Raw genomic sequence first — 19,208 nt, forward strand, 5'->3', positions numbered from 1 at the left:
TGCCTCGGGTGGCTCCCGTGGCTCCCGTGGCTCCCGGTGCTCCCGCCGCACCTGCCCCGCTCCGCGCGCCGCTGCCCCGCACGGGCGCTCACGGAGCTCGGGGGCGTGTTCCGTGGTAGCCCCGCCCCCAGGAGCCGGCCAATGGCGGAGCGCGGGCGGGGCCGGGGGCGGTGGCGACCCCGGGGGCGGCGGCGGCGAGCGGGGCTCGCTGAGGGGAGGGCGCTCCATGGGCAGCGGGGCGGCCGCGCGAGGGGCCCGCGGCGGCCCGGCTGCTGCCTGCGCTCGGCCGCCGCTCTCCGGTAAGTGCCGGCCGCGGGCACGCTGCGGCGGGAGGAGGGCGGGCGTCGCTTGTCGCCGCCGGGAGGAGCCGTGGGCGAGCGTGGGGCAGGGCGCCGGTGAGCCGCCGGGGGGACGGGGGCGGCTGGAGGGGCCCGGTGCGAGTCTGGCCCCGGCGACCCCCAGCGCCCCGCCCGGCGGTGCCCCGGAGCGGTGCCGGGCGCCTCTCGGCGCGCTCACCTCCGCCCTGCCGCCCGGTACCTGGCGCGGCCGCGGGCAGAGCGCGCCCGCCGCGGGGCCGTGCGGGCCGGGGCGGCCGCGGGGCGCTGGGAATGCGCGGCGGGGGCAGGGCGGAGCGCCGACCCCCGCCCGGGGCAGCGGCAGCGGCCCTGCCCTCCACCCGCCGGCGACGTGGCCCCTTCTTTCCTTTCTTTCTTGCTTGCTTTTTTTCCCCTTTCTTCCCCTCCCTACCGGGGAGATTGTGCTGGGAGAGCAAATTTTTGAAATATCTGGCGCTTTAGTTTTTCATCTTTTTTCCGTCGGGACGGGCAATGGCTCGCTGTGAGCCAAAGGAGTCTGAAGGCGTTTATAACAAAGCTGGTGGATGCTTTTCGCTTTCAAAGCCAGAGTCTCCTGAAGAAATATGAAACACTTCTCAGTAATGAAAGGCATGTGTTCTGGGAGGGAAACGTTCCCCATCTGCCTTGTAACACAGGAGGAACAGACGTAAGGGCTAATATTTACGAGGAAAAGGTGCCTCTTGTGCTGAGCTGCTCGGTTTTGGTTTTCGCAAGTTTTCCCCGCTTAGAAACACTTCGTCATCACTTTTACAGTTTTCAGAGTGGTGGCATTATTGTGCTGCTTGTACCCAAAAAAAGGCAACATTTCTAAAATAACACAGCTTTAAAAGCATGGGCTTGCCACTGGAACAAGTCTAACACATCATGCTACTTAAAAAGTTGACTCTGAAGCTGGCCAGACTTAAAAGAGACATGTCTTTTAAATAATATGAAAATCTTGCTCGATATAAATAGATATCACACTCGTTAAGAGGAGAGAAGGTTATGTTTTGCTTCTAATTGCAAGGCAGAATTGCAAAGTAGCTTTGTAGCCATGAGAATTATATGTGGGAACAGAAGAAACTTGCTTAAACACTATGTTTAATGTAAACCTCACTTCAATCTACTTGAGGTGTTTGGAATTGCTTAATTATCTCCATTATTTGTATAGTGTGATGAGTGTTCTTATACATACTGACTTTAAGCAGTAAACAGAAATTAGAGCAGTTAATTTGTGTTAAATTCTGAAGTTTTCTTCCCTCTCCCCCCGCACATGCTCCCTGGAAGGCTTGCACATTAATTACAAAAACAACTGCTTTGACCACGTTTCCTCTGATATTTTTAAACTGCAAAGAGAAATAAAGCAGAAATAATGGAAAAATAATTGAGGTGCATTAGAGTAATTGAAATTCATAGTGGGAGTGTTCAAGGTGGTAAAGGTGCTACTGCTTCAGTTGGTCTAACCAAATATAAACATATGCAGGAGAATCCGTTTCAACCTGTATTTTTTAGTTTATAACAACTTTTATTTTTAGGTAAAGTAATTGAATTTGAAGATTTGCTGCAGATGTGTCTGCAACCCACATTAACTTTTTAGCTGTTGTGTTCCAATTTGGTTTTTGGGGTTTTTTTTCCCCTGTGGTGTTTACACTATAGTGTAAACACTGGGAATTTCTCCTGGTGTTGAGAGAACAACAGCAGGCGTTGTGGGAGCTGCTGGAAGCGTACCTGACTCTGCCACCTGCAGTTTGCTTTGAAATGAATCGCTTAACCTAACATGGCAACATTTTCAGTAGCTTTCTGTTTTTTTTTTTTTTTCCTAAAGGGAAGGAATGCAGGTAATTTCTTAGTTTATACTCCTCCAAATTTGTGCATTTTTATGGTAGAACTTTCAGAGCAGAGCAACATCATTCAAGATAACTGCACTGAGACTTGCAGATAAACTTTGATACTAAAATATTTTTTCATTTTCTTCATTTTTCTGTGTCTTTCTTTTGATTGCCTTTCATATTAATGGATAACAGGCTGAAAAGCCCACATAACTTCTTTGAGGATATTTTCCTTTCTGAAACAAATTGTGATAGGCCATGGTTTCTTACGTGGCACGCTACACGAAGAAAATTCATCCTATTAGATCAAGGCTGTGTATTATCTGAATAGACAGGATGCTAGATACAGCTTGGTGGCTCATGCAAGAAGGGATGTTGATCATAGTCTGTATCACATCAAGTGTTTCTGTGACTGTATTCGGTTGAAGTAACATTTCATGGTAAAGAATGTAGGTCTTGGTAAATGTAGAGAATGCAATTTCTAAATATTCATGGAATAAAGTTCTCATGAAGTAAGCATGCATCATGTTTAGCTTTTGAAATAATTTTGGCATGCCATTGATTTTTTTTTTTTTTTAATGCAACAGTCTGTCTTCGGTACAAATTTAAATAACTTCAAGTAGTGAAAGCCTTTATAGTACTCGGTTTAGCATTTTAATGTAAAGTAGTACCATCTTGAAAAAAGTTTTGGATCTTGTCGGTGCAAAAGTATTGCTTCACATATAATTCTATACTAATCAGCATTTTTCCTTCTCTTCCACCTCCTGCCCCCTCCCCAATTTCTAAGGGTTTCACCTCTGGCTTGCCCAATGGCCACCAAGTGACAGCGAGTGTTGACTGCGGGGCTCTCCAAGCGCGGCGGCTGCTGGGATGTTGCGGCAGAACGGCGGGAGCAACAAGCGTGGTTTGGGATTAGCCCGCCTGTCCACCTCCAACTTCTTCACCATCTCCACTGCAGGAAACTGGGCCATGGGGCGCAGCACCAAGAGCAGCTCCCTGAGCAGCATTAGCTCCAACTCTGACTGCTTTGATTATCCTGTTGTGGATCCAGAATATATCATGCAAGTGGTGAACGATGTCCGAAAATTTGCAGATGTGCTACTATATTTGAGGGAAGCCTTTCTTTCAGAAGGTGTGTCAGTTGTTCTTAATTCTTTGATTTTTCTGAAACTCTTAACAACTCCATTTGTGTGTTTTAAGTAGTGTTTGCTATGGTTGTTTCCCCCTGCCCTTTACTTTCACCATTTATCCTCCCTTCCTCTTCCCTCCCCACCCCCAGCATGGTGATTACAGGAAGTGATGGTTTTTAGTTTGGGTTCTGCATTTCCTTACCAGAACAGTGCAATCTGTTTCATAATCATAACAAGGGAAAATAAGTTCTTAGCAGGCTGTCTAGGCTGATGCTTAAATTTGTGAGACCATGGACTGATTGGTTTTTTAACCGCTTGAATGGTTAAAATGGTTTTTGTAATTCCAAACAATTCTATTGCTATTTTGGTTATATTTCAGTTTTCTAGGCTGATTTGGTTTCTGAAAGTCTTCCACACTAGTAGTTTGAGTTTTAAGGTAGAATATAACTACAGTCTTCCTTTGCAAGAGAAGTATTTACTGTCTTCTGCCAGCAGGTGGAAACTGCAAATTATCTTCCTTGCAGGAGGTGTGTGTGCACATTGTATTCCTGTACCTTTCTGGGCAGTACCACTAGTCCAGTTTTGGTCATCAGCAGGAAAGATTTCATCTGAATTTTGTGAGATTAATATCTGAGCTGATAGCCAGAGCAGCTTTGTGTAAGATGTCCTGAGTGCTGAACATTTGCAGTCACCTCTGTGTTCAAGTGAGTGTGCATACAGCTGAAATACTGCTGCTAACATGTTTGTGAGCAATAATTTGGCACCAGTGATCACTTTTATGTCCTCATAGTTTTTGCTGAGCATATGGGATGAGCAGTTATTTGTGAGGTTGGGTGTCTGGTGCCCACTGAGAATGAAATGGGCATTCTGTAGGAAAGGTCTGTCAACACACTGAAGTGTTCCCATTGCCATGCAGCAGTAGTTAACTGCTTGTCAGTTTAAAATTTTGAGGTCAAAAGATCCAAAAAAACTAACATGGAAAACAGGAGTTGTCATCTTATTTTATAATATGGTATAGAATTAATTTGTGAAACTGTGTTGTCCATTTAAAGGATTTATGATTTTTGAAGGAAGGAAAGATGTTTCCCTTCCATAGTTGGGAGTTTTCTTTTTGACCTTCATCCCCATAATATAGTGAGCTCTGTAATGCTGGCCATGCTTACTGCTGGCTGGAGACAACCTCCTAGAAGCTGCATAGTTTGATTTGCATTTTCTTATTTTGAAAACATTCACAATTGTCTGTCCAAAAACTTACCAAGGTGGTTGAACAGACTTCTTGCACATAAAATTGTGGTTTGCATTGCTTGCAGCTTACCACCACCCTGATATTAGTTACATCAATTATTTGAAGGTGGAATCAGTTGCAGGGATAGGAAATTAATTTCTTTCTCTTTGGAAGGGTTGCATCAATGAGTGTTTATATTTACTTGGTAAGCATGGCTAGAGACTCCCATAGGTCTTTCAGCTTCTAACCTTCTAACTTTTCCCTCAGCTTCTGCATCAGGTATTAGTTGTTGTGTTGCCTCTCTGGCAGATTTGTCTAAACTCTGATGCACAGTAGCTTCAGGCTTGACCCTGTGGCTCCCAGTTGTGCCCCTTGTGCTGCTGGGCCCTGCAGCTGATGGCCAGGGGTGTGTGTGGCCTTCAGTGCCATTCGTACTGACTGATGCTTGTGTACCTGAACTAGCATAGAAAAGCCCACCAGTTACCCATCTGTGCTTCACTTAACATTCATCTGATGAATCTTGGATGACAAATCTAAGAGATTTTGGGTTATGACACGTGTTTGTGTCTAAACTAGAGCCTAAACGCCTTGGGGTTACGGCCTTGAACTGTGTTTTGTTATGGTACCAATGCAAGTTGATTTGTTCCATGAAGGATAAGTTGAAATCTCTTGAGGGGAATATTTGGTAAATGAAATGTTCCATAGATTGCAAGGCTACTTCTCTTTACATTCCTTATGCTAACATGATTTCATTTCTTACAGTAGTCTCATTGTCATAATGCTGAATAATTTTTTGATATCCTTCAAAAAAGGGAAACCTAAACCAACAACCAACCAACCAAAGCACCCCAAACCAGCAAACAAAACACTCTGAGTGTAACTGTAGAGTTTAAAAGTTTGACAGCTGCTTGGACATGAGGGAGCTGCAGTTGTCTCCTGTGTTGAGTGAAGTACCATATGTTCCATACCCTTCAGTTCTTGCTGTCCTTTAGGCCTGTACTCATTGGATGTAACATTCTGTTGTTAGTGATCCAAGCTGGGGATCACTACAAAATCAGATACTTTATCATTGTCTTCATTAAAGAAGAGCTCAGGGCATTTTTTGAACCTAGGTCAATGAATCCAGTGCTGTTTCACAAATTTTTAATTCTGCTCAATGCCAGGCTGAAACTGTAGTGGTGGTTAGTGCAACTGATGCAGTCTTGGTCGAGTCTTCAGCTAAATTTCCAGATGAGCAAGATGGTCATGTGGCTAGTACCAGTAAGGACAGTTGTCACTGTGTTTTTGTGTTTGAACTGGAAGGTCGTCTTCAGTTATAGAATTTGTATTTTATGTAGTTAGAGATAATTTAAATTTATTGAGAAATCTCAAAATAAGTCTCATTTCTTTTCTGATGGGAAGAAAATGCAAACAATTCCCTAGCAATTCCTGCCTGGAAGACCAGACCTAGGAGTGTATGTTGAGTTAGTACACAGAAAACTCAGATAATTCCCTACAATTTGTGCTATTCTTAGTGCTGTGCATTTGACTGTTCAGTTTTATGGGTGGCATTGTTTTCCTGATGTGCCCCAGGTTTACTTCTTTCTGTTCTAATTTACATCCAAAGTACAAACTGTTAAATCATAATGGCTTGACAGCTGGCTAGTTTTCTCTGTGCTTTGAGTTCCAACAGTAACATTTCAGCTCTTGGCTGAGAGTGTGAGAACCTTATTGTAGCCTTCAACTTAGACCCCTCTTTGCAAGGGTAGGACACACTGGGAAGTACAGTATAGAGGCTGGAGCCAATCTCTGATTTTCAGAGTGGTGGCACACAGGATAAAAGTAACTTCCTATGGTGAAAACAGTTTTAGGAACTGAGAAGTTGTTTGCTTCCCATGGAGACCTGCTGTGGGCTTAGAAACCTGACCACAGTATTGAAAATATTAAAGGTTTTGAAGGTGTGAGGTGTATTTAAGGTAAATCCTGTAACTTGAAGAGGTTAGTTCTTGTCCCAAACATGCAGGACCTAACTCTTACAAACTTGTATGTGAGAATCTACCAGGTCAAAAAAACATTGCTTACTGCATTGATATGCAAAGTTGAGTGTCTATTTAATAGGTGTCTATGTATGAGGTTGGTGACTACAGTCCAAGCTTTTACTGCATATAATAAATTTTACTGTTGCTTCAAGTAAATGATGTTACTGTGTGGTCTTTGCTCAGATGAGGTTCATTTTCTCACGCAAAAGAATATTTAGGACACAGTAAAATATCTTCTGATTATGAGCTGAAGTTAAGTATTTAATCTTTAAACAGTACATAGCAGCTTTTGCTTGTATTGCATTAGAGAGGGAGAAAACATTCCTGTTTCCCTGCTCTGAAGGTACTTAGCTACTAGTTTTGTGGCATCTGCTACTTTTTTTTTCTTTTTAGGAATATAGTATATACCATAAGATCTGCCCTTGAGACTGTGGGAAATGCTGTTTCATTATGAATATCTCTAAGGGTAAAATTTGCATGGGGTTTAAAAGTGCAGGAATAATTACATTTTAATATGTAGTCGTCTTGATTGTACTTTGGAATTTTTGCTTACTTTATCACAAACTTTGAAGTAATCATCAAAGTGTGATGTTACGTCCTTCATGTGGGTAGTTCTGCATCCTTTTAATGAGCAAAAACTTTTGCTTCAATTTCATCCTATCTTCAACAAATGTAAATTGTAGTTCATTCTAAAATATTAATATACTCTTTTTTTCTCAGGTATCTTAGAACCAGAGTAGCAAGATAAAGCTATTATCTTTAATTACAGGTTTCTCTGAGGTTCAGAATATGTCTAATTTTTTTAGAGTTTGGTAGATTTTTTTGTTTGGAGTTTGGTTTTTGTTTGTTTTTGTTGGGGTTTGTTGCATTTTTTGTGGTTTTTTTGGCTTTTGTTTCTGTTTGGTGGTTTTGTTTTGTTGTTTGTTTTTTTTTTTTTTTTCTAACTGAAGCAGAGGTGAAAGTGCTGCTGAAGCTGGATGGCCTGGTCAGGAATGTTTGCATTCTCTTTACAGTAGCACCAATACTTTCAAACCCATCAGGAATGCAGCCTAACTTGAAACCTATCAGGTTGTTATTTTTGCAGGATAAGATATTCACCCCAGTGGGACAATTCTAAAGGTGTCTCAAGGTAAACAGTTTCCTCAAAATGAGGAACTTGTAATCTTCAGTGACTTCAAAATTTCTTTTAGCACCACAGAAATTGGTGTTAATCAGGTACTGCACTAAATCCAAAAGCCATTTACTGAATATAGTGCCTGAGGCTCAAAGGTGAATGATTTCTCTGCAGCCCTTCCTGGCTTGATAATGTATCTTGTCCCTATTTTTAGTATGATTAAGGCACTGCAGTAGTATTAGCATTTCATTCATTTCCTTATTTTCTTATAGTCTAAAATACTACTGTCCTTTTTCTGAGGCAGTGTTCTTGAAAGTCAGTTTGTCCTGTTTTGCTAGGGAAATCTGAAGCTCATTAGTTACTGCAGTGATTACAGATTGAATTTATGATAATTTTTAATATTAGGTGTAATTTTGCTGTTTGTTCTTTATTCCAATTTTGATGTTTCTCAGTGAAAGGTGCTGTCTTTGATACACCTTAAACTAGATGTATTTACCTGTCTAATGACACATTATACTATTAATGCTTGGTAGGTGGGCGAACTGCTCCAAACAAGGATCTGATAAAGTATTTACTTTTTTTTGCAGCAGTTTCTGGAAGCAACATTTGGGAGAGTTTTTTATATTTGTTTTGTTTTGGGGGCAGTTGGACTGATCTCTTAGGACTTTTTGTGGAAGATGGTGCTGGTTTTCTGCTGGGTGGTATTTTTGTTTGATAAATAAAAAACATTTATGAGAGAAGGGAAAAGAAAATGCTGTCAGGGCAGCTAACTTTTGGGAACTGTGAAAACACAGTGATTATCAAATGTGTAAACAACCTGCTTGTGAATTATTAAATGACCTCTGAGAACTGGTAGAAAAAAGCAGAGGAATCCATGTAATGTGTAGCACATTGTTTCTCTTATTCCAATGTAGCACAAAAAAGAAGGAAAACGAACTGTCTAGTAACTAATAAATAATATTACAGAATTAAAAATAGTTGAGGAAGTTGAGAAATAGTCTAAAGTGGAATTTTAAGTTTTATCACTTCCAGAATCTGTCAAAATGTGATATGCTTGCAGTATCTGAAAGAATAATTTTGTGATTTATTATTAAAGTATATTTCTTTTGTACTTTGTGGCTCTATTCAAACTTGATCCACAAGGAACTAACAGCATGTTTCAAATGCATTTGCCTTTAATAAGATTGTTCATCCTCTTGCTGAACCAAATTAGATGTTAAAAGGTGAATTCTGACAAGTTTTGTTTGCTGCTTTGGGTGTTCTGGTTCCCATGGCAGAGTTAGCAGAAGTGCCTGTTCGAGCCTCGGTGGCAGGGAGGGCAGGACTAAACCAGGCTGGGGCAGCTGCAGGGAATAACTTGTGCCGTGCTCCTGCAGAAATTGGCTTTATTTTCCCTCTCTCCATCAGCAGCTTAATTGTTGATAGAGTTCTGTAACTGTTTAAAATACTCAAGATCCATCTAAACCTGCTGTTTTCTTATTATAAAGCTTGTTATGTTTGGGGTTTTGTTTTAAATATGTTGATAGTCTATCACCAGAGCAGTTTACAAAGAAACTTCTGCATGAGCTGCTGTGATCTCACTGTTGTCCTTGACACTGGTGCTAGTTCTCTGGTGACTGCATAGCAAGCTGAGTTTTGGGGCAGAGCTACCTGAAAACTAGTCCTAGGAAGAAAGGAACTAGTTTTTAGCTGGATCAGTTCCATGAGCTGGCTGGAAGGTTGTACTGAGTGCCAGCAAAAAGGGAGAAGGTGGCTGGCAAAAGAACAAGGGGCCAGAGGTTAAAGTGGAACAAGACTGTGAGGCTGTAGGCAGAGTTGGTGTGGCCCTCCAGTCTGGCATCACAGCATGCACTGCTAAAACCTGTATCAATTCTTTTGTCTCCTTTATTGAATGCTAAGTGTGACAGGGGTTATTAAAGGTGGGGTGGTGGTGGGGAGAAGAGCAAGCAGAGGATGCTCTTTGTAGATGACAAATTACCCAGTCACCTTAGCAGTGAGCTTTTGGCACACTTGAATTTGACAGTCATCTTCTAAACTGCCTTTCTGAAACCTGCTAAGTACATGCACAGTCATATCTGCTTCCAGTCTTTCTGACCTAGAAATTCCTTAGTACACCCTTTCACGTACCTCCAAATAGGAGTCACTGCTAAGTAGAAGTGCTGTCAATCTGAAACTGAAATTGTCCTTTCACAAATCTGAAATTGTCTTTCAAGCTAAAAGATGTGAAGGATATAAACAAGGATAAAAACAAAGTAAATAGTTCCTTAAATTTTCTTTAATAAGTAAAACTATTGCTAAGAACTGAAAGCTAATAGTGACTTTTTAAAAGAGGTTTTCCTGGGTTATTTAATGGCAAAACTCAGAGAAAAAAAAATTAGGTTGCTTCTTTTAGTGTAGCTGTAGGACCACAGCAAGCCAGAGACCTCCTGGTCATTTTCCCATGCTTCCTTAACTTTCACATTGTCATTTTCTGGTCCTTGGACAGAAAACACTGAGATCCCTGGCCCTGAGTCATGTTCCTGTCCAGTTTCCTTAGAGTTGAGAAGCTAGGCAGAGAAATGTACAGCCTGGATGAAGGCAAACCCATAGCAGAGTGAAAAAAGGTATTTTACAGTCAGTCTATGGGAGGCAGGCATAGCTATGAACCATAGGTTTTCCCCAGGAACATTGCACTTAGTCTGGAGAGCAAACTTCCCACCTTCCTTTTCATTTCACTCCAGATCATCCCGCAGTCTGTTTTGCCCAAGCCTCCTGTTCTGAGTCTGCTGGCTGCAGGCTTTAGTCAGGGAATCTTGGACTTTCAGGCTCTGTGAACAGAGCCAGAGGAGCTGGGTATTTTGTTTGGTTTTGCAAGTTTGCAGTGGTAGTGCACTGCTTAATTCATCTGCAGTCCTCTGTTTCCACTATTCTGAGCAAGAGGAAAAAACCAACCTCCTCTTCAAGTTGAGTTCAAGCAAATCTGTGTTCTTCTTAGTCAAAGTGTAAGCTGCCTGTTAAATGCTGGTTGCTAATGTTGGATAGGAAATGCTGTTTCTTCAGGTTCAGAGAAGATTGAAGTTAAATAATAACTTAGTGGACCAGGAGATAAGTTTGTGGCTGATAGTACTACCCCTCCCCCAGTTGCATACTCCACATTCCTTCAGAACAAATGTTCACTTGTTGCTATAGTGTCTAAGATCAGCAGTCAGGAGGGGGGGTGTCTTGAAGGCTCGTGAGTGTTTAAAATGTAAAATCATCCCTTATGTGCAGTCAGATATTTTGGTTGACTTAAATAATTAGCATATCTTTCTTTAGGAGAACTCTGAGCTGTTTATAAGAGAGCACAGGCATTTTTCATTCTCATGTTGCTTTTGAAGTGCAAAAAAATGTAATACAAGGAAAAACTTCATTCTTACTCCTTTTCTAATGTACAAAAGCAGCTCAAAACACTTGGAGCCTTAGCTGGAGTGTTAATTACAATTAGCTTCCCTTTCCATCACAGCAGCTAGACTAATGGAACTGAAATGACAAGAACAGCAAGATGAAAGGTCACTAGTGAGGAAGAGGATGAATAGTAGTATTTTAATTTTTGAAAGTAAAACTAGGCCCTTCAAGAACAAAAATCTTTCTAATATAGTTTACAGCTTAAGGAGCAGAAACACTTGAACCTAAAAACAACTTGTATCTCTCTAAGAGCTCTGTGATAACATCTGAAAGATAAGAATTGACCCATATTCAGTCTAAGTCTTGTGTTCTAAACAGCAATTTCCATGTACATGTAGGAGCTCTTGTGTGTTTCAAAACAAAACAAAAAATGCTTGCCATAAATGAGTTTCCCACTCTTGGCAAAATGTATTATAGCAAATCCACAAAAATATTTGGTTTTCTCATTTTGCTCATGCGTCAATTTATCAAAGTTGCAACATAAAAGAAGAACATCAGTACAAACAATTTTTGTGTGCCTGACAGCATAGAGTTAAGAGTTGTAATTGTCATCTTAATGATCTTGACTTCATGAAGTTTTCATGGACTAAACCATTCCTTTTCCACCAGTTTTGTTGGAAGTGTTTGTTCTTCCTATTTATGTGGCTAGGTCACAGAACTGAAGCTGACTTGTTGCTTAATTCTGAGCAAATGTTCATCCAATCTGACAGTTCTAGTGATTTGATTGTTAGAGCTAATGTCTTGCTAATGCATTAGAGTTAGAACAGCATGGCAGGCTAGGAGATTTGATACAGAGCTTGGACCTTGATTTTTGTACATAGCTGTTTTCCTTTCCTCAGGAAAATAGGGATTTTATGGGGGCTTATTCCTTTGTCTGCCTAAAATGCCCCTTTCTATGGAAGACGGACGTGGCTCATGTAAGGCTGTAGAAAATACTTAAGTGTGAGTTATACTTTCATCTTAATGGCATTTGTTACAGAACAGTGTAAATGCAAAACCTAGGACTTGAGGAATTTTCTTTTCTTGAGGCTGAGATTTAGCTGAACAAAAGATTTTTTCCTTTTCCCCATTTTTTTCTCCTTTATTGCTTGAATAATTTCTTGGACTAATTTTTAAAAGTATGTAGGAATTCTTACTTGCCAATTACAGTTATTTTTAGTTGATAAACCGGTTTTAATCTTAAGTTAACAAAGTTTACCTCTTCAGTCTTGTTTTCTTTGTCATTACTGAACTACTTCAGATATTTAAGCTATTGTAGTAATATAACATGTCCCCTTTTTCAGATATGCTGATTCTCTCTGCTGTGTATAACTTTGGTTCAGGGCCTACAGGGGGGTGTTGCAGCAGTTCATGATGTTGGTACAAGTTCTGTTAGTGCTTCTTGTCTGTGAGACACACAGTGATCCTGGGATTGTGGAGCTTGCTGCACGTACCTGCTGAAGGGAAGGGGAGGTTCTGGTTTGGGAAGGGATCAGATGCTCTTCTAAATCTTATAATGTCTCAGTCTTTCCCTGGTTTTAGAAGTCTGTGAGATGGGAAGGACCTAGTGAGGAAGTTTCAGCAAAAATGCATGAAAAAAATAATGGAAAATGTCAATTGCAGGGTTGTAGATCAGTAAGTTGCAGGAAGTATATTTGTATGGTGGAATTAAAGTACCTTCATGACTTTGCAGAAAGAGGCTTTGATACCTTTAGGACTTGACATACTTAGCATTTCCAAGTTCTTCTCTAAATATTGTATTTAAATTTTCCCAGTTTATGCAGGTGTGATTGTTTTAGGGCTCTGTGTTGTGAGGGAATGTTATATATCAGTTAATGTTCTACTTTTGGACTACAGTTATATTCTTAGCTCTACTTTTAAGCTCAGATGACACTGAAATAGTTATGGACATGGTATTCCTGAAGCATTAGCTTAAAGACTGCTCAGTGTTCACAGATTTATCTTGCTGTTTTAGTGTTTATAGTGGTATGAATGGATTCTTTAGTAGAATGCTTTCTGTGGGGTTTTTTTGTTTGTTTCTCCTGTGGACTTTTGATTTAATTAATTTATTGTGTACAGGGTGTGTTAGTTATTTTGTTCTGCCACAATTGTGGAACTAAAAGGTCTGTCCAGAAGTTGTCCAGTGCTGACAACAAGTGGGGAAAAAAGTGTTCACTGGAATCACTGAAGTGGTGGAGGTGCAGAGCAGTGAGGATTGGTAGTCAGAATGGTCTCAGCTCACAAGCAGAAGAGCAGTTGAGCAGGCAGCTTTTTTGAGAGGTAGTTCTAAATGCTTTGTTCTGTGTTGAGTAAGCTGCAAATTGTTTATCTGAAAGCTTAGCAGTACACATGAATTGTGATAGCTGAGTGAAGACAGTTTGTGAAGGGCTTTGAGAAAGTGACTGTGATAAACAGCTGATGCCAGTGCTGAAGGGGAAGCTGACAGTAGGGTTCAGACTGCAGTGCTCAGATTAAATGCTTTCTGCTATTATGTTTAAACCCTTGTGTTAAGGACAAGCAAACAAATTCAGCAAGCAATGGAGAACTCCTTCTAGCTGTAGTTGGCTTCAGATGATGGCTAGACATGAGATTTTAGAGAAGGTGGCTGAGAACTTAATTTGGAAAGAAAGCAATAGGCCTGAAGCACATAAATTCTTGATCTAGCATTGACTACCTGGAATGATAACTTCAGTGGTACTAGGGAAAAACAGATGGGTGAATCCAGAACCACAAAGCAAATGAATTCTGCTGTGTTTCTCACCTTTCTGTTGCAAGGTATTTTCAATAAATACTACTCTGTTAAAAATTAATGGTGAGATGTACAGTGAGTTACTGTTGTGTTTTGGGAAGTGCAAGTGCCAGTGTGACATCAGTTGCTGCCTTAATGATAGTGTTACTGTATTTTCTCTTTATCCAAAGATCTTCAAAAATGCTTTGGTGTGAATTAACTGGTATCAAAACATTATATTGCAGTGGAGATTGACTGCTCCTGAGTTTAGTAAATGGGAAGATTTTAAAAGTATTTGTTTGGACCATTCAAATGGCTCGTCACATATGAGTTCTGCAGTCAGGTTTTACTCTGTTGGGTGGTTGTTTCAGCAGGACATCATTGAAGGAACTTCAAATAACCCTTAATCCTTTATGTTCTCCAGTTTTCTAGACAACTGATGTTATCAGCTGCTCCTTTAGGGACTTGAATACAACTTTAAATTTAAGTTGATTTTAAAGTGTAACTTTTTTCTTTTAATCAATAAACCAGAAATGGACTACTATCACATCCTATAGCAGTCCATAGTTGTGTTTAAAAAAATCCTTTAAAATAAATGCACAAAATAACACACCCCTTGTTTAACACCGTATTGTCTTGTAATCCTGGCTTTGTGAGGTCTTTAGAAAACTAGGTGGGCAGGCAGCAGTAACATAACTTCTTCACTCACTCAGTGGCTTACGCTGAAAGTGGAAGGAGCAGGCAGGTAGAACAAACAGCATTTTAGATTGAAATTAACGTGAGTTAAAGGTTAAGTATTGTTTGATCATCTCTTGATGTTGGTTACCAAAGGTGAAATTAATTTTATTTAGAATTAATAAACCATAACTTTCATACTACTCTTTCTGTGTGCCAGTTTGATGTGGTATGATCAACTTGCTGGAGAATCTTTCATTTTGTGATTTGTTCTTTTTTTAAATTCGTGCTGTAAATGTTGAGTGAATATTACTTCATATACTCTCAGAACTTGAACCAGTGTGCAAGGAACATAGTTGCTTAGAGCATAAGAGTTCTCATTGTATTTTAACAGTGTCTTCCATTGGCAGCTGTTCAGTCTAGTGACTGTTTGACTAAGTTTTAGTGAAATATCCTTGAATAAGAAATAAGTAACTAGTCACTATTAGATGTATGGTTGCCTGTCCCAATGGATATGATTTTTTTGTGAACTGTGACTGATTTGACTGATTAGGTGTATTGCTAATGAATTCATACTAAAGAATATAGCCTTATGTCCACTTGACAATTTACAATTTTAGCTTAAAATATGTCTTGAATCTTCTGAAACGTTATCCTCACCTGGATTTATTCTTAATCTCTGGGAAGATTCAGGGAAATGAACAGTGACTAAAATGACCAAGTAATGTTTTTCACTCTCATTTTGTCAGAAATGGGTAAGTAAGGAAACACTTTCAATTTTCATTCATTACTGCATTCTGGTCTCTAAATTTTGGTTTAATAAAAGATTAAAGTATTCTAAAGATTAAACTGTGTGGCTGAACACACCTGGGTTAGTTGACTGGAATCTCAAGGCTAGTAGAATAATAAAGGCATGTAGTGTACAGCATATTGAAATAGAATAGAAACTGCTTTGTGGTAGTTTTTTTTCTGAAAGGCTTCCCCTCTTCAGCAAATGGGGAATTCATCTATGAATCTAAATGTGAGACAAACGTGAAGTAACAACTTTTCTGCTGATGTCAGTTGGCAAACAAACAAAAGGAAAATATACAACTGCTGTCAGTGTAAGCAGAACTATAAGATTTTGATTTGTCTGATGTATTTTGCATATACACCTATTTTATTAATGTTTGAAAAGATTGTTTTAAGACTTTTTTTTGTAACTTTAATTTCTGAACATTAATTTAGTCTGGATTTGCTCTAAATATGTGGTCAAGAAGGACTTCTTACAAAAGTTTTGAATTCACAAGCACAGAATTGGCCCATAACTAAAATGGGGTAGGAATGTTAGTCCAGTTTAATGAAAAACAAAAACCAGCACAGCTCAAGGTCACATCAGAGGCTGATCAGCGTGGTTAGTTGTTGAATCTAAATGGTTAAATTGTTGTATGTTGGCCAGTCCCTAACAGCAAATGACACATTTGAAAGGGCTATTTTTGCATTTGTGATATATAACAAAAAGTCATCATGCTAGAAAACTTACCTTGGAAGCATTAACTAATGGGGGATAGTTTTTGTGTTCTATTCAGGGGTATTTTTTCTGCAAAAATTGCAAGCTTGCCTATACAGGGTGCTTATTTCAAAAAGTAAAGACAAAACTGTTACTGTTCAAATTAAAAAAGAGGTAAGTACCAGGTGCTTTTTTATTTCACCCTAAATTTGTGCAACCTGACTTTAAGAATAAATTTAGTAGTTTAACAGTAAAGAGACCATTAACTTTCCAAATGTTAAATGCTTTCTTTTATTAAAAAGGAATTTTTTGTGTGGAATAACTGGAATCAAACAGTGCTACTTTCAGTACTGTATTCAGTGAGCTGTTTGCAGGAAGTCTCAATGCATTCTCACTGAACTGGGTCAATATTGCTCTTCTCAAAAAAAAACCCTTAGAAAACTCTAATGCTTTTATTTCAAATATAGGCATTTGGGTTACTGTTTTTGTTACTTTGTTTTCCTCATTCCTAATCAAACTTCACGTGTCCCTAGATTTTCCTCATTGAAATAATTTCTTAACTGATTATTTTCCATAAATTGTAATTTTTTGCTGCAGTATGATGTAGTTAGAGGATTGTTGGAGCACATGCTGCTAAAGACTATGAATTTAGTGTGGTGTGTTTTAATGATGCCATGACAACAGGGGTTGCCATGATACTGATGTACAAAAAGGCTGGGAGTGGCTATCTTGCTAATTTGGAAGCTTCAAGTGCTATGTTCCTTGACAGAGGGATGGGTAGGTGGCTTCTTACTCTGCATTGTGCACAGGATAGAAAGGTGATGACTCTCCCAGACCCTTCTGCAGCTTCCAGCCTTGCTAGAGATTTTGCAGGAATAAATTCTTCCAGGAATTCTCTGAGTGAGTTTTTCAGTGAATTAAAATGTTTCTTGCCTTATATCTGCAGCATGTAGCCAAATAATGAAGAAACGTGATAGCTAAACTGTTGCTTTCTCATCACTCCTGAACTATGACCACCAACAAATATCTCTACCACCATTAAAGGAAGTAGTTTTGTTCATTTTATATCCATACAGTCAATGAAAATCATGTCTAACTCATATATTTACTGCCTAAAAAAAGCTGCTTTTGGTAGACCAGGTGCAGGGACATAGGTAACTTTGCTATGGTCAAACCACAATCAATGTAAAACTTGCTCACTGTGTGTTTGATTAATTCTTGTGGTCTTTTGAATGTGGTAGTGAACTCTGTTAAATCAAACAAATGTGCCAGGCTGTTAATTGTGTTAGAATGGGGCTGACAGAGATAACAGGCAAAAAGAAAATGATAGTTTAATCTGGGACTGTTTGCCAAACTTCAGATATAGGAATTAGGTGATTTCCACACAGTTTATGATGGTGTGATTGTTTTGCCTACTCTGTGATGCTTACTGGGAAGTCTCATGGTCTGGATCAGATTCAGACCTGAGTGCTGACAGTGTCCTAGTATGCAGTATGGACATAGATGAAGATGATAATAATGAGATTTTTAGCTAAAATCTGTTTTACTTTGGATCAGCTTCATTCCATTGCTGATTTTTTTCCCTGCCCTAGGTGGCACAAGTAGTGATGCCGTGTAATCCTTCTCTAGAGTGTAATTAAAACAGGATATAATTTACTTAAAGTCCAAATGAGATTTTTTAATAAACAGAGTGAATAGTCTCTTAGCCAAGATGTTGGTCTTGAATAGTGAAATGTTTATTACTCAAGCCTCTTTTTTCTGTGTCCTTCAAAGACTGAAAATGATGAGAAGCTGACTGTTTGCATCCTATAAGGTGAAACCTTTTATTGAAGTTCTGGATCCAGATATTTGGGAAATTGTTTCCAAGTTTGTGTGCTTGTCCTCACCACCATCCTGCAAGATTATTTGACTGGCCTGTTTGTCCTGAGAGAGGTTAGGATTTATGGAGAAGATGTGAAATTGTGCCTAAAATTGGAATTCAGAATATTATATTTCAGTTGAAGGGGAGGTGAAGTACACACACTTCAGTGATCCCAGGAGAACAGATTTACAGAGGGAGCTCCCAGAATGAGGACTAGACCTAGTGAGGGTGTTGGCTGCTATGGGCATTTAGGGCTCTCATCAGCTGCATTTATTCTACTGGAAATGTCCAGAGTGAGTTCTCTGTAGATTCTGATCATAGTGAAGGCATAGTGTGTTTATGAAGGTAGATGCAGAAGATATTTGTGCAAACTCCAAGATACCTTGTTTATAGTGAGATTTTGACCAGTGAGGTGAGTTTCTGTAGATTTCCCTGAGTCTGAAGAGCTGCTCTGTGTCTATAAACTTGTGGCTGTAGAGGATATGCCCAGCATGTTGTTCACACTGTGTAATGTTCTTGAGAATATTTGAATGCACTAACCACATCTTCTTAACTGTAAAAGGTTCCTAATGGAAAGCTGGACTTTTACTTGTTGTGAACTAGAATATCTGCTTTGACAGTCTCACATGCATTCTGACTCAAGGAATTTTGCAGAGATGTTACTTCTCAGTTGTTTTATCTAGACTGCTACCCTGTCTTTCTTTAGTGAGACCAACTTCCATTCTAAACAAACTGTTAGCCACAGCAAAACAATAGTTGTATTAGTGGTTTCCCTTCTTTGGGGACTGGTGGAAATTGAGTAGTAGAGAGAAAGTCTGCTGCTATTAAAAGGCCTTAATATTCTACATGGAGAAGCAGAAAGTAGAATTGCATGTACATCTCCTGTATGGGTCTGAAGAGCAGTGTAGTGGAAGAAAGACTGTTAGTCTGTATTTAAACTTATCCTGGCAAACATTTGTTGACATAAACAACTTCAGAAATGTTTGGGCCAATAATAAATCGGGTCAGACAAAAGAATGCCAGCCAACTGACACAGCAGTGCCTTTCCCGACTGCGTGTATTGTGACCAGCCCTGACTTGGCAGGGAGGGTGACTGGTGCTCACAAGCTTGATGAGCAAATTTGATTTTGTTTTGCATGAATAGAATCCATAGCTGTAAGGACATTATTGCTTAGTAACTTACTAAACAAAGGCTTCCCTTTGAGAAATATGTAAAATTAGAAAATAGGTAGATTATACTTTTACATTAAAGATGTGTGAGCAGTTAGAAAATGTGGTGACCAAAACCATTGAGGACTGAGATGCCAGTGACAATAGTGTGCTACTGTGATGACTTGGCAAAGAGATTTTCCAGCTGCTTTGTACTGTCATTCTTGTATATTAGACTTGTCAGCTTTGAATG

The 19,208-nt window shown here is 39.7% G+C and overlaps 1 protein-coding gene across 8 annotated transcripts in view; it reads left to right on the forward strand.

Annotated features, from left to right (window-relative positions):
* The first annotated feature begins 201 nt into the window (after positions 1 to 201).
* The window catches only part of ARHGAP29 (Rho GTPase activating protein 29), a 47,982-nt gene continuing 28,975 nt past the window's right edge, over positions 202 to 19,208 (forward strand). For all 8 annotated transcript variants that reach the window (XM_058808110.1, XM_058808116.1, XM_058808111.1 and 5 more), the window contains exons 1-2: positions 202 to 299; positions 2,952 to 3,296. In XM_058808110.1, the coding sequence (XP_058664093.1) occupies positions 3,035 to 3,296 (262 nt within the window). In that variant the 5' untranslated portion in view covers positions 202 to 299; positions 2,952 to 3,034. The remainder of the gene's footprint in view (positions 300 to 2,951; positions 3,297 to 19,208) is intronic.

This window comes from Ammospiza caudacuta, chromosome 7 (genome assembly GCF_027887145.1).
Source record: "Ammospiza caudacuta isolate bAmmCau1 chromosome 7, bAmmCau1.pri, whole genome shotgun sequence".
NCBI lineage: Eukaryota > Metazoa > Chordata > Aves > Passeriformes > Passerellidae > Ammospiza > Ammospiza caudacuta.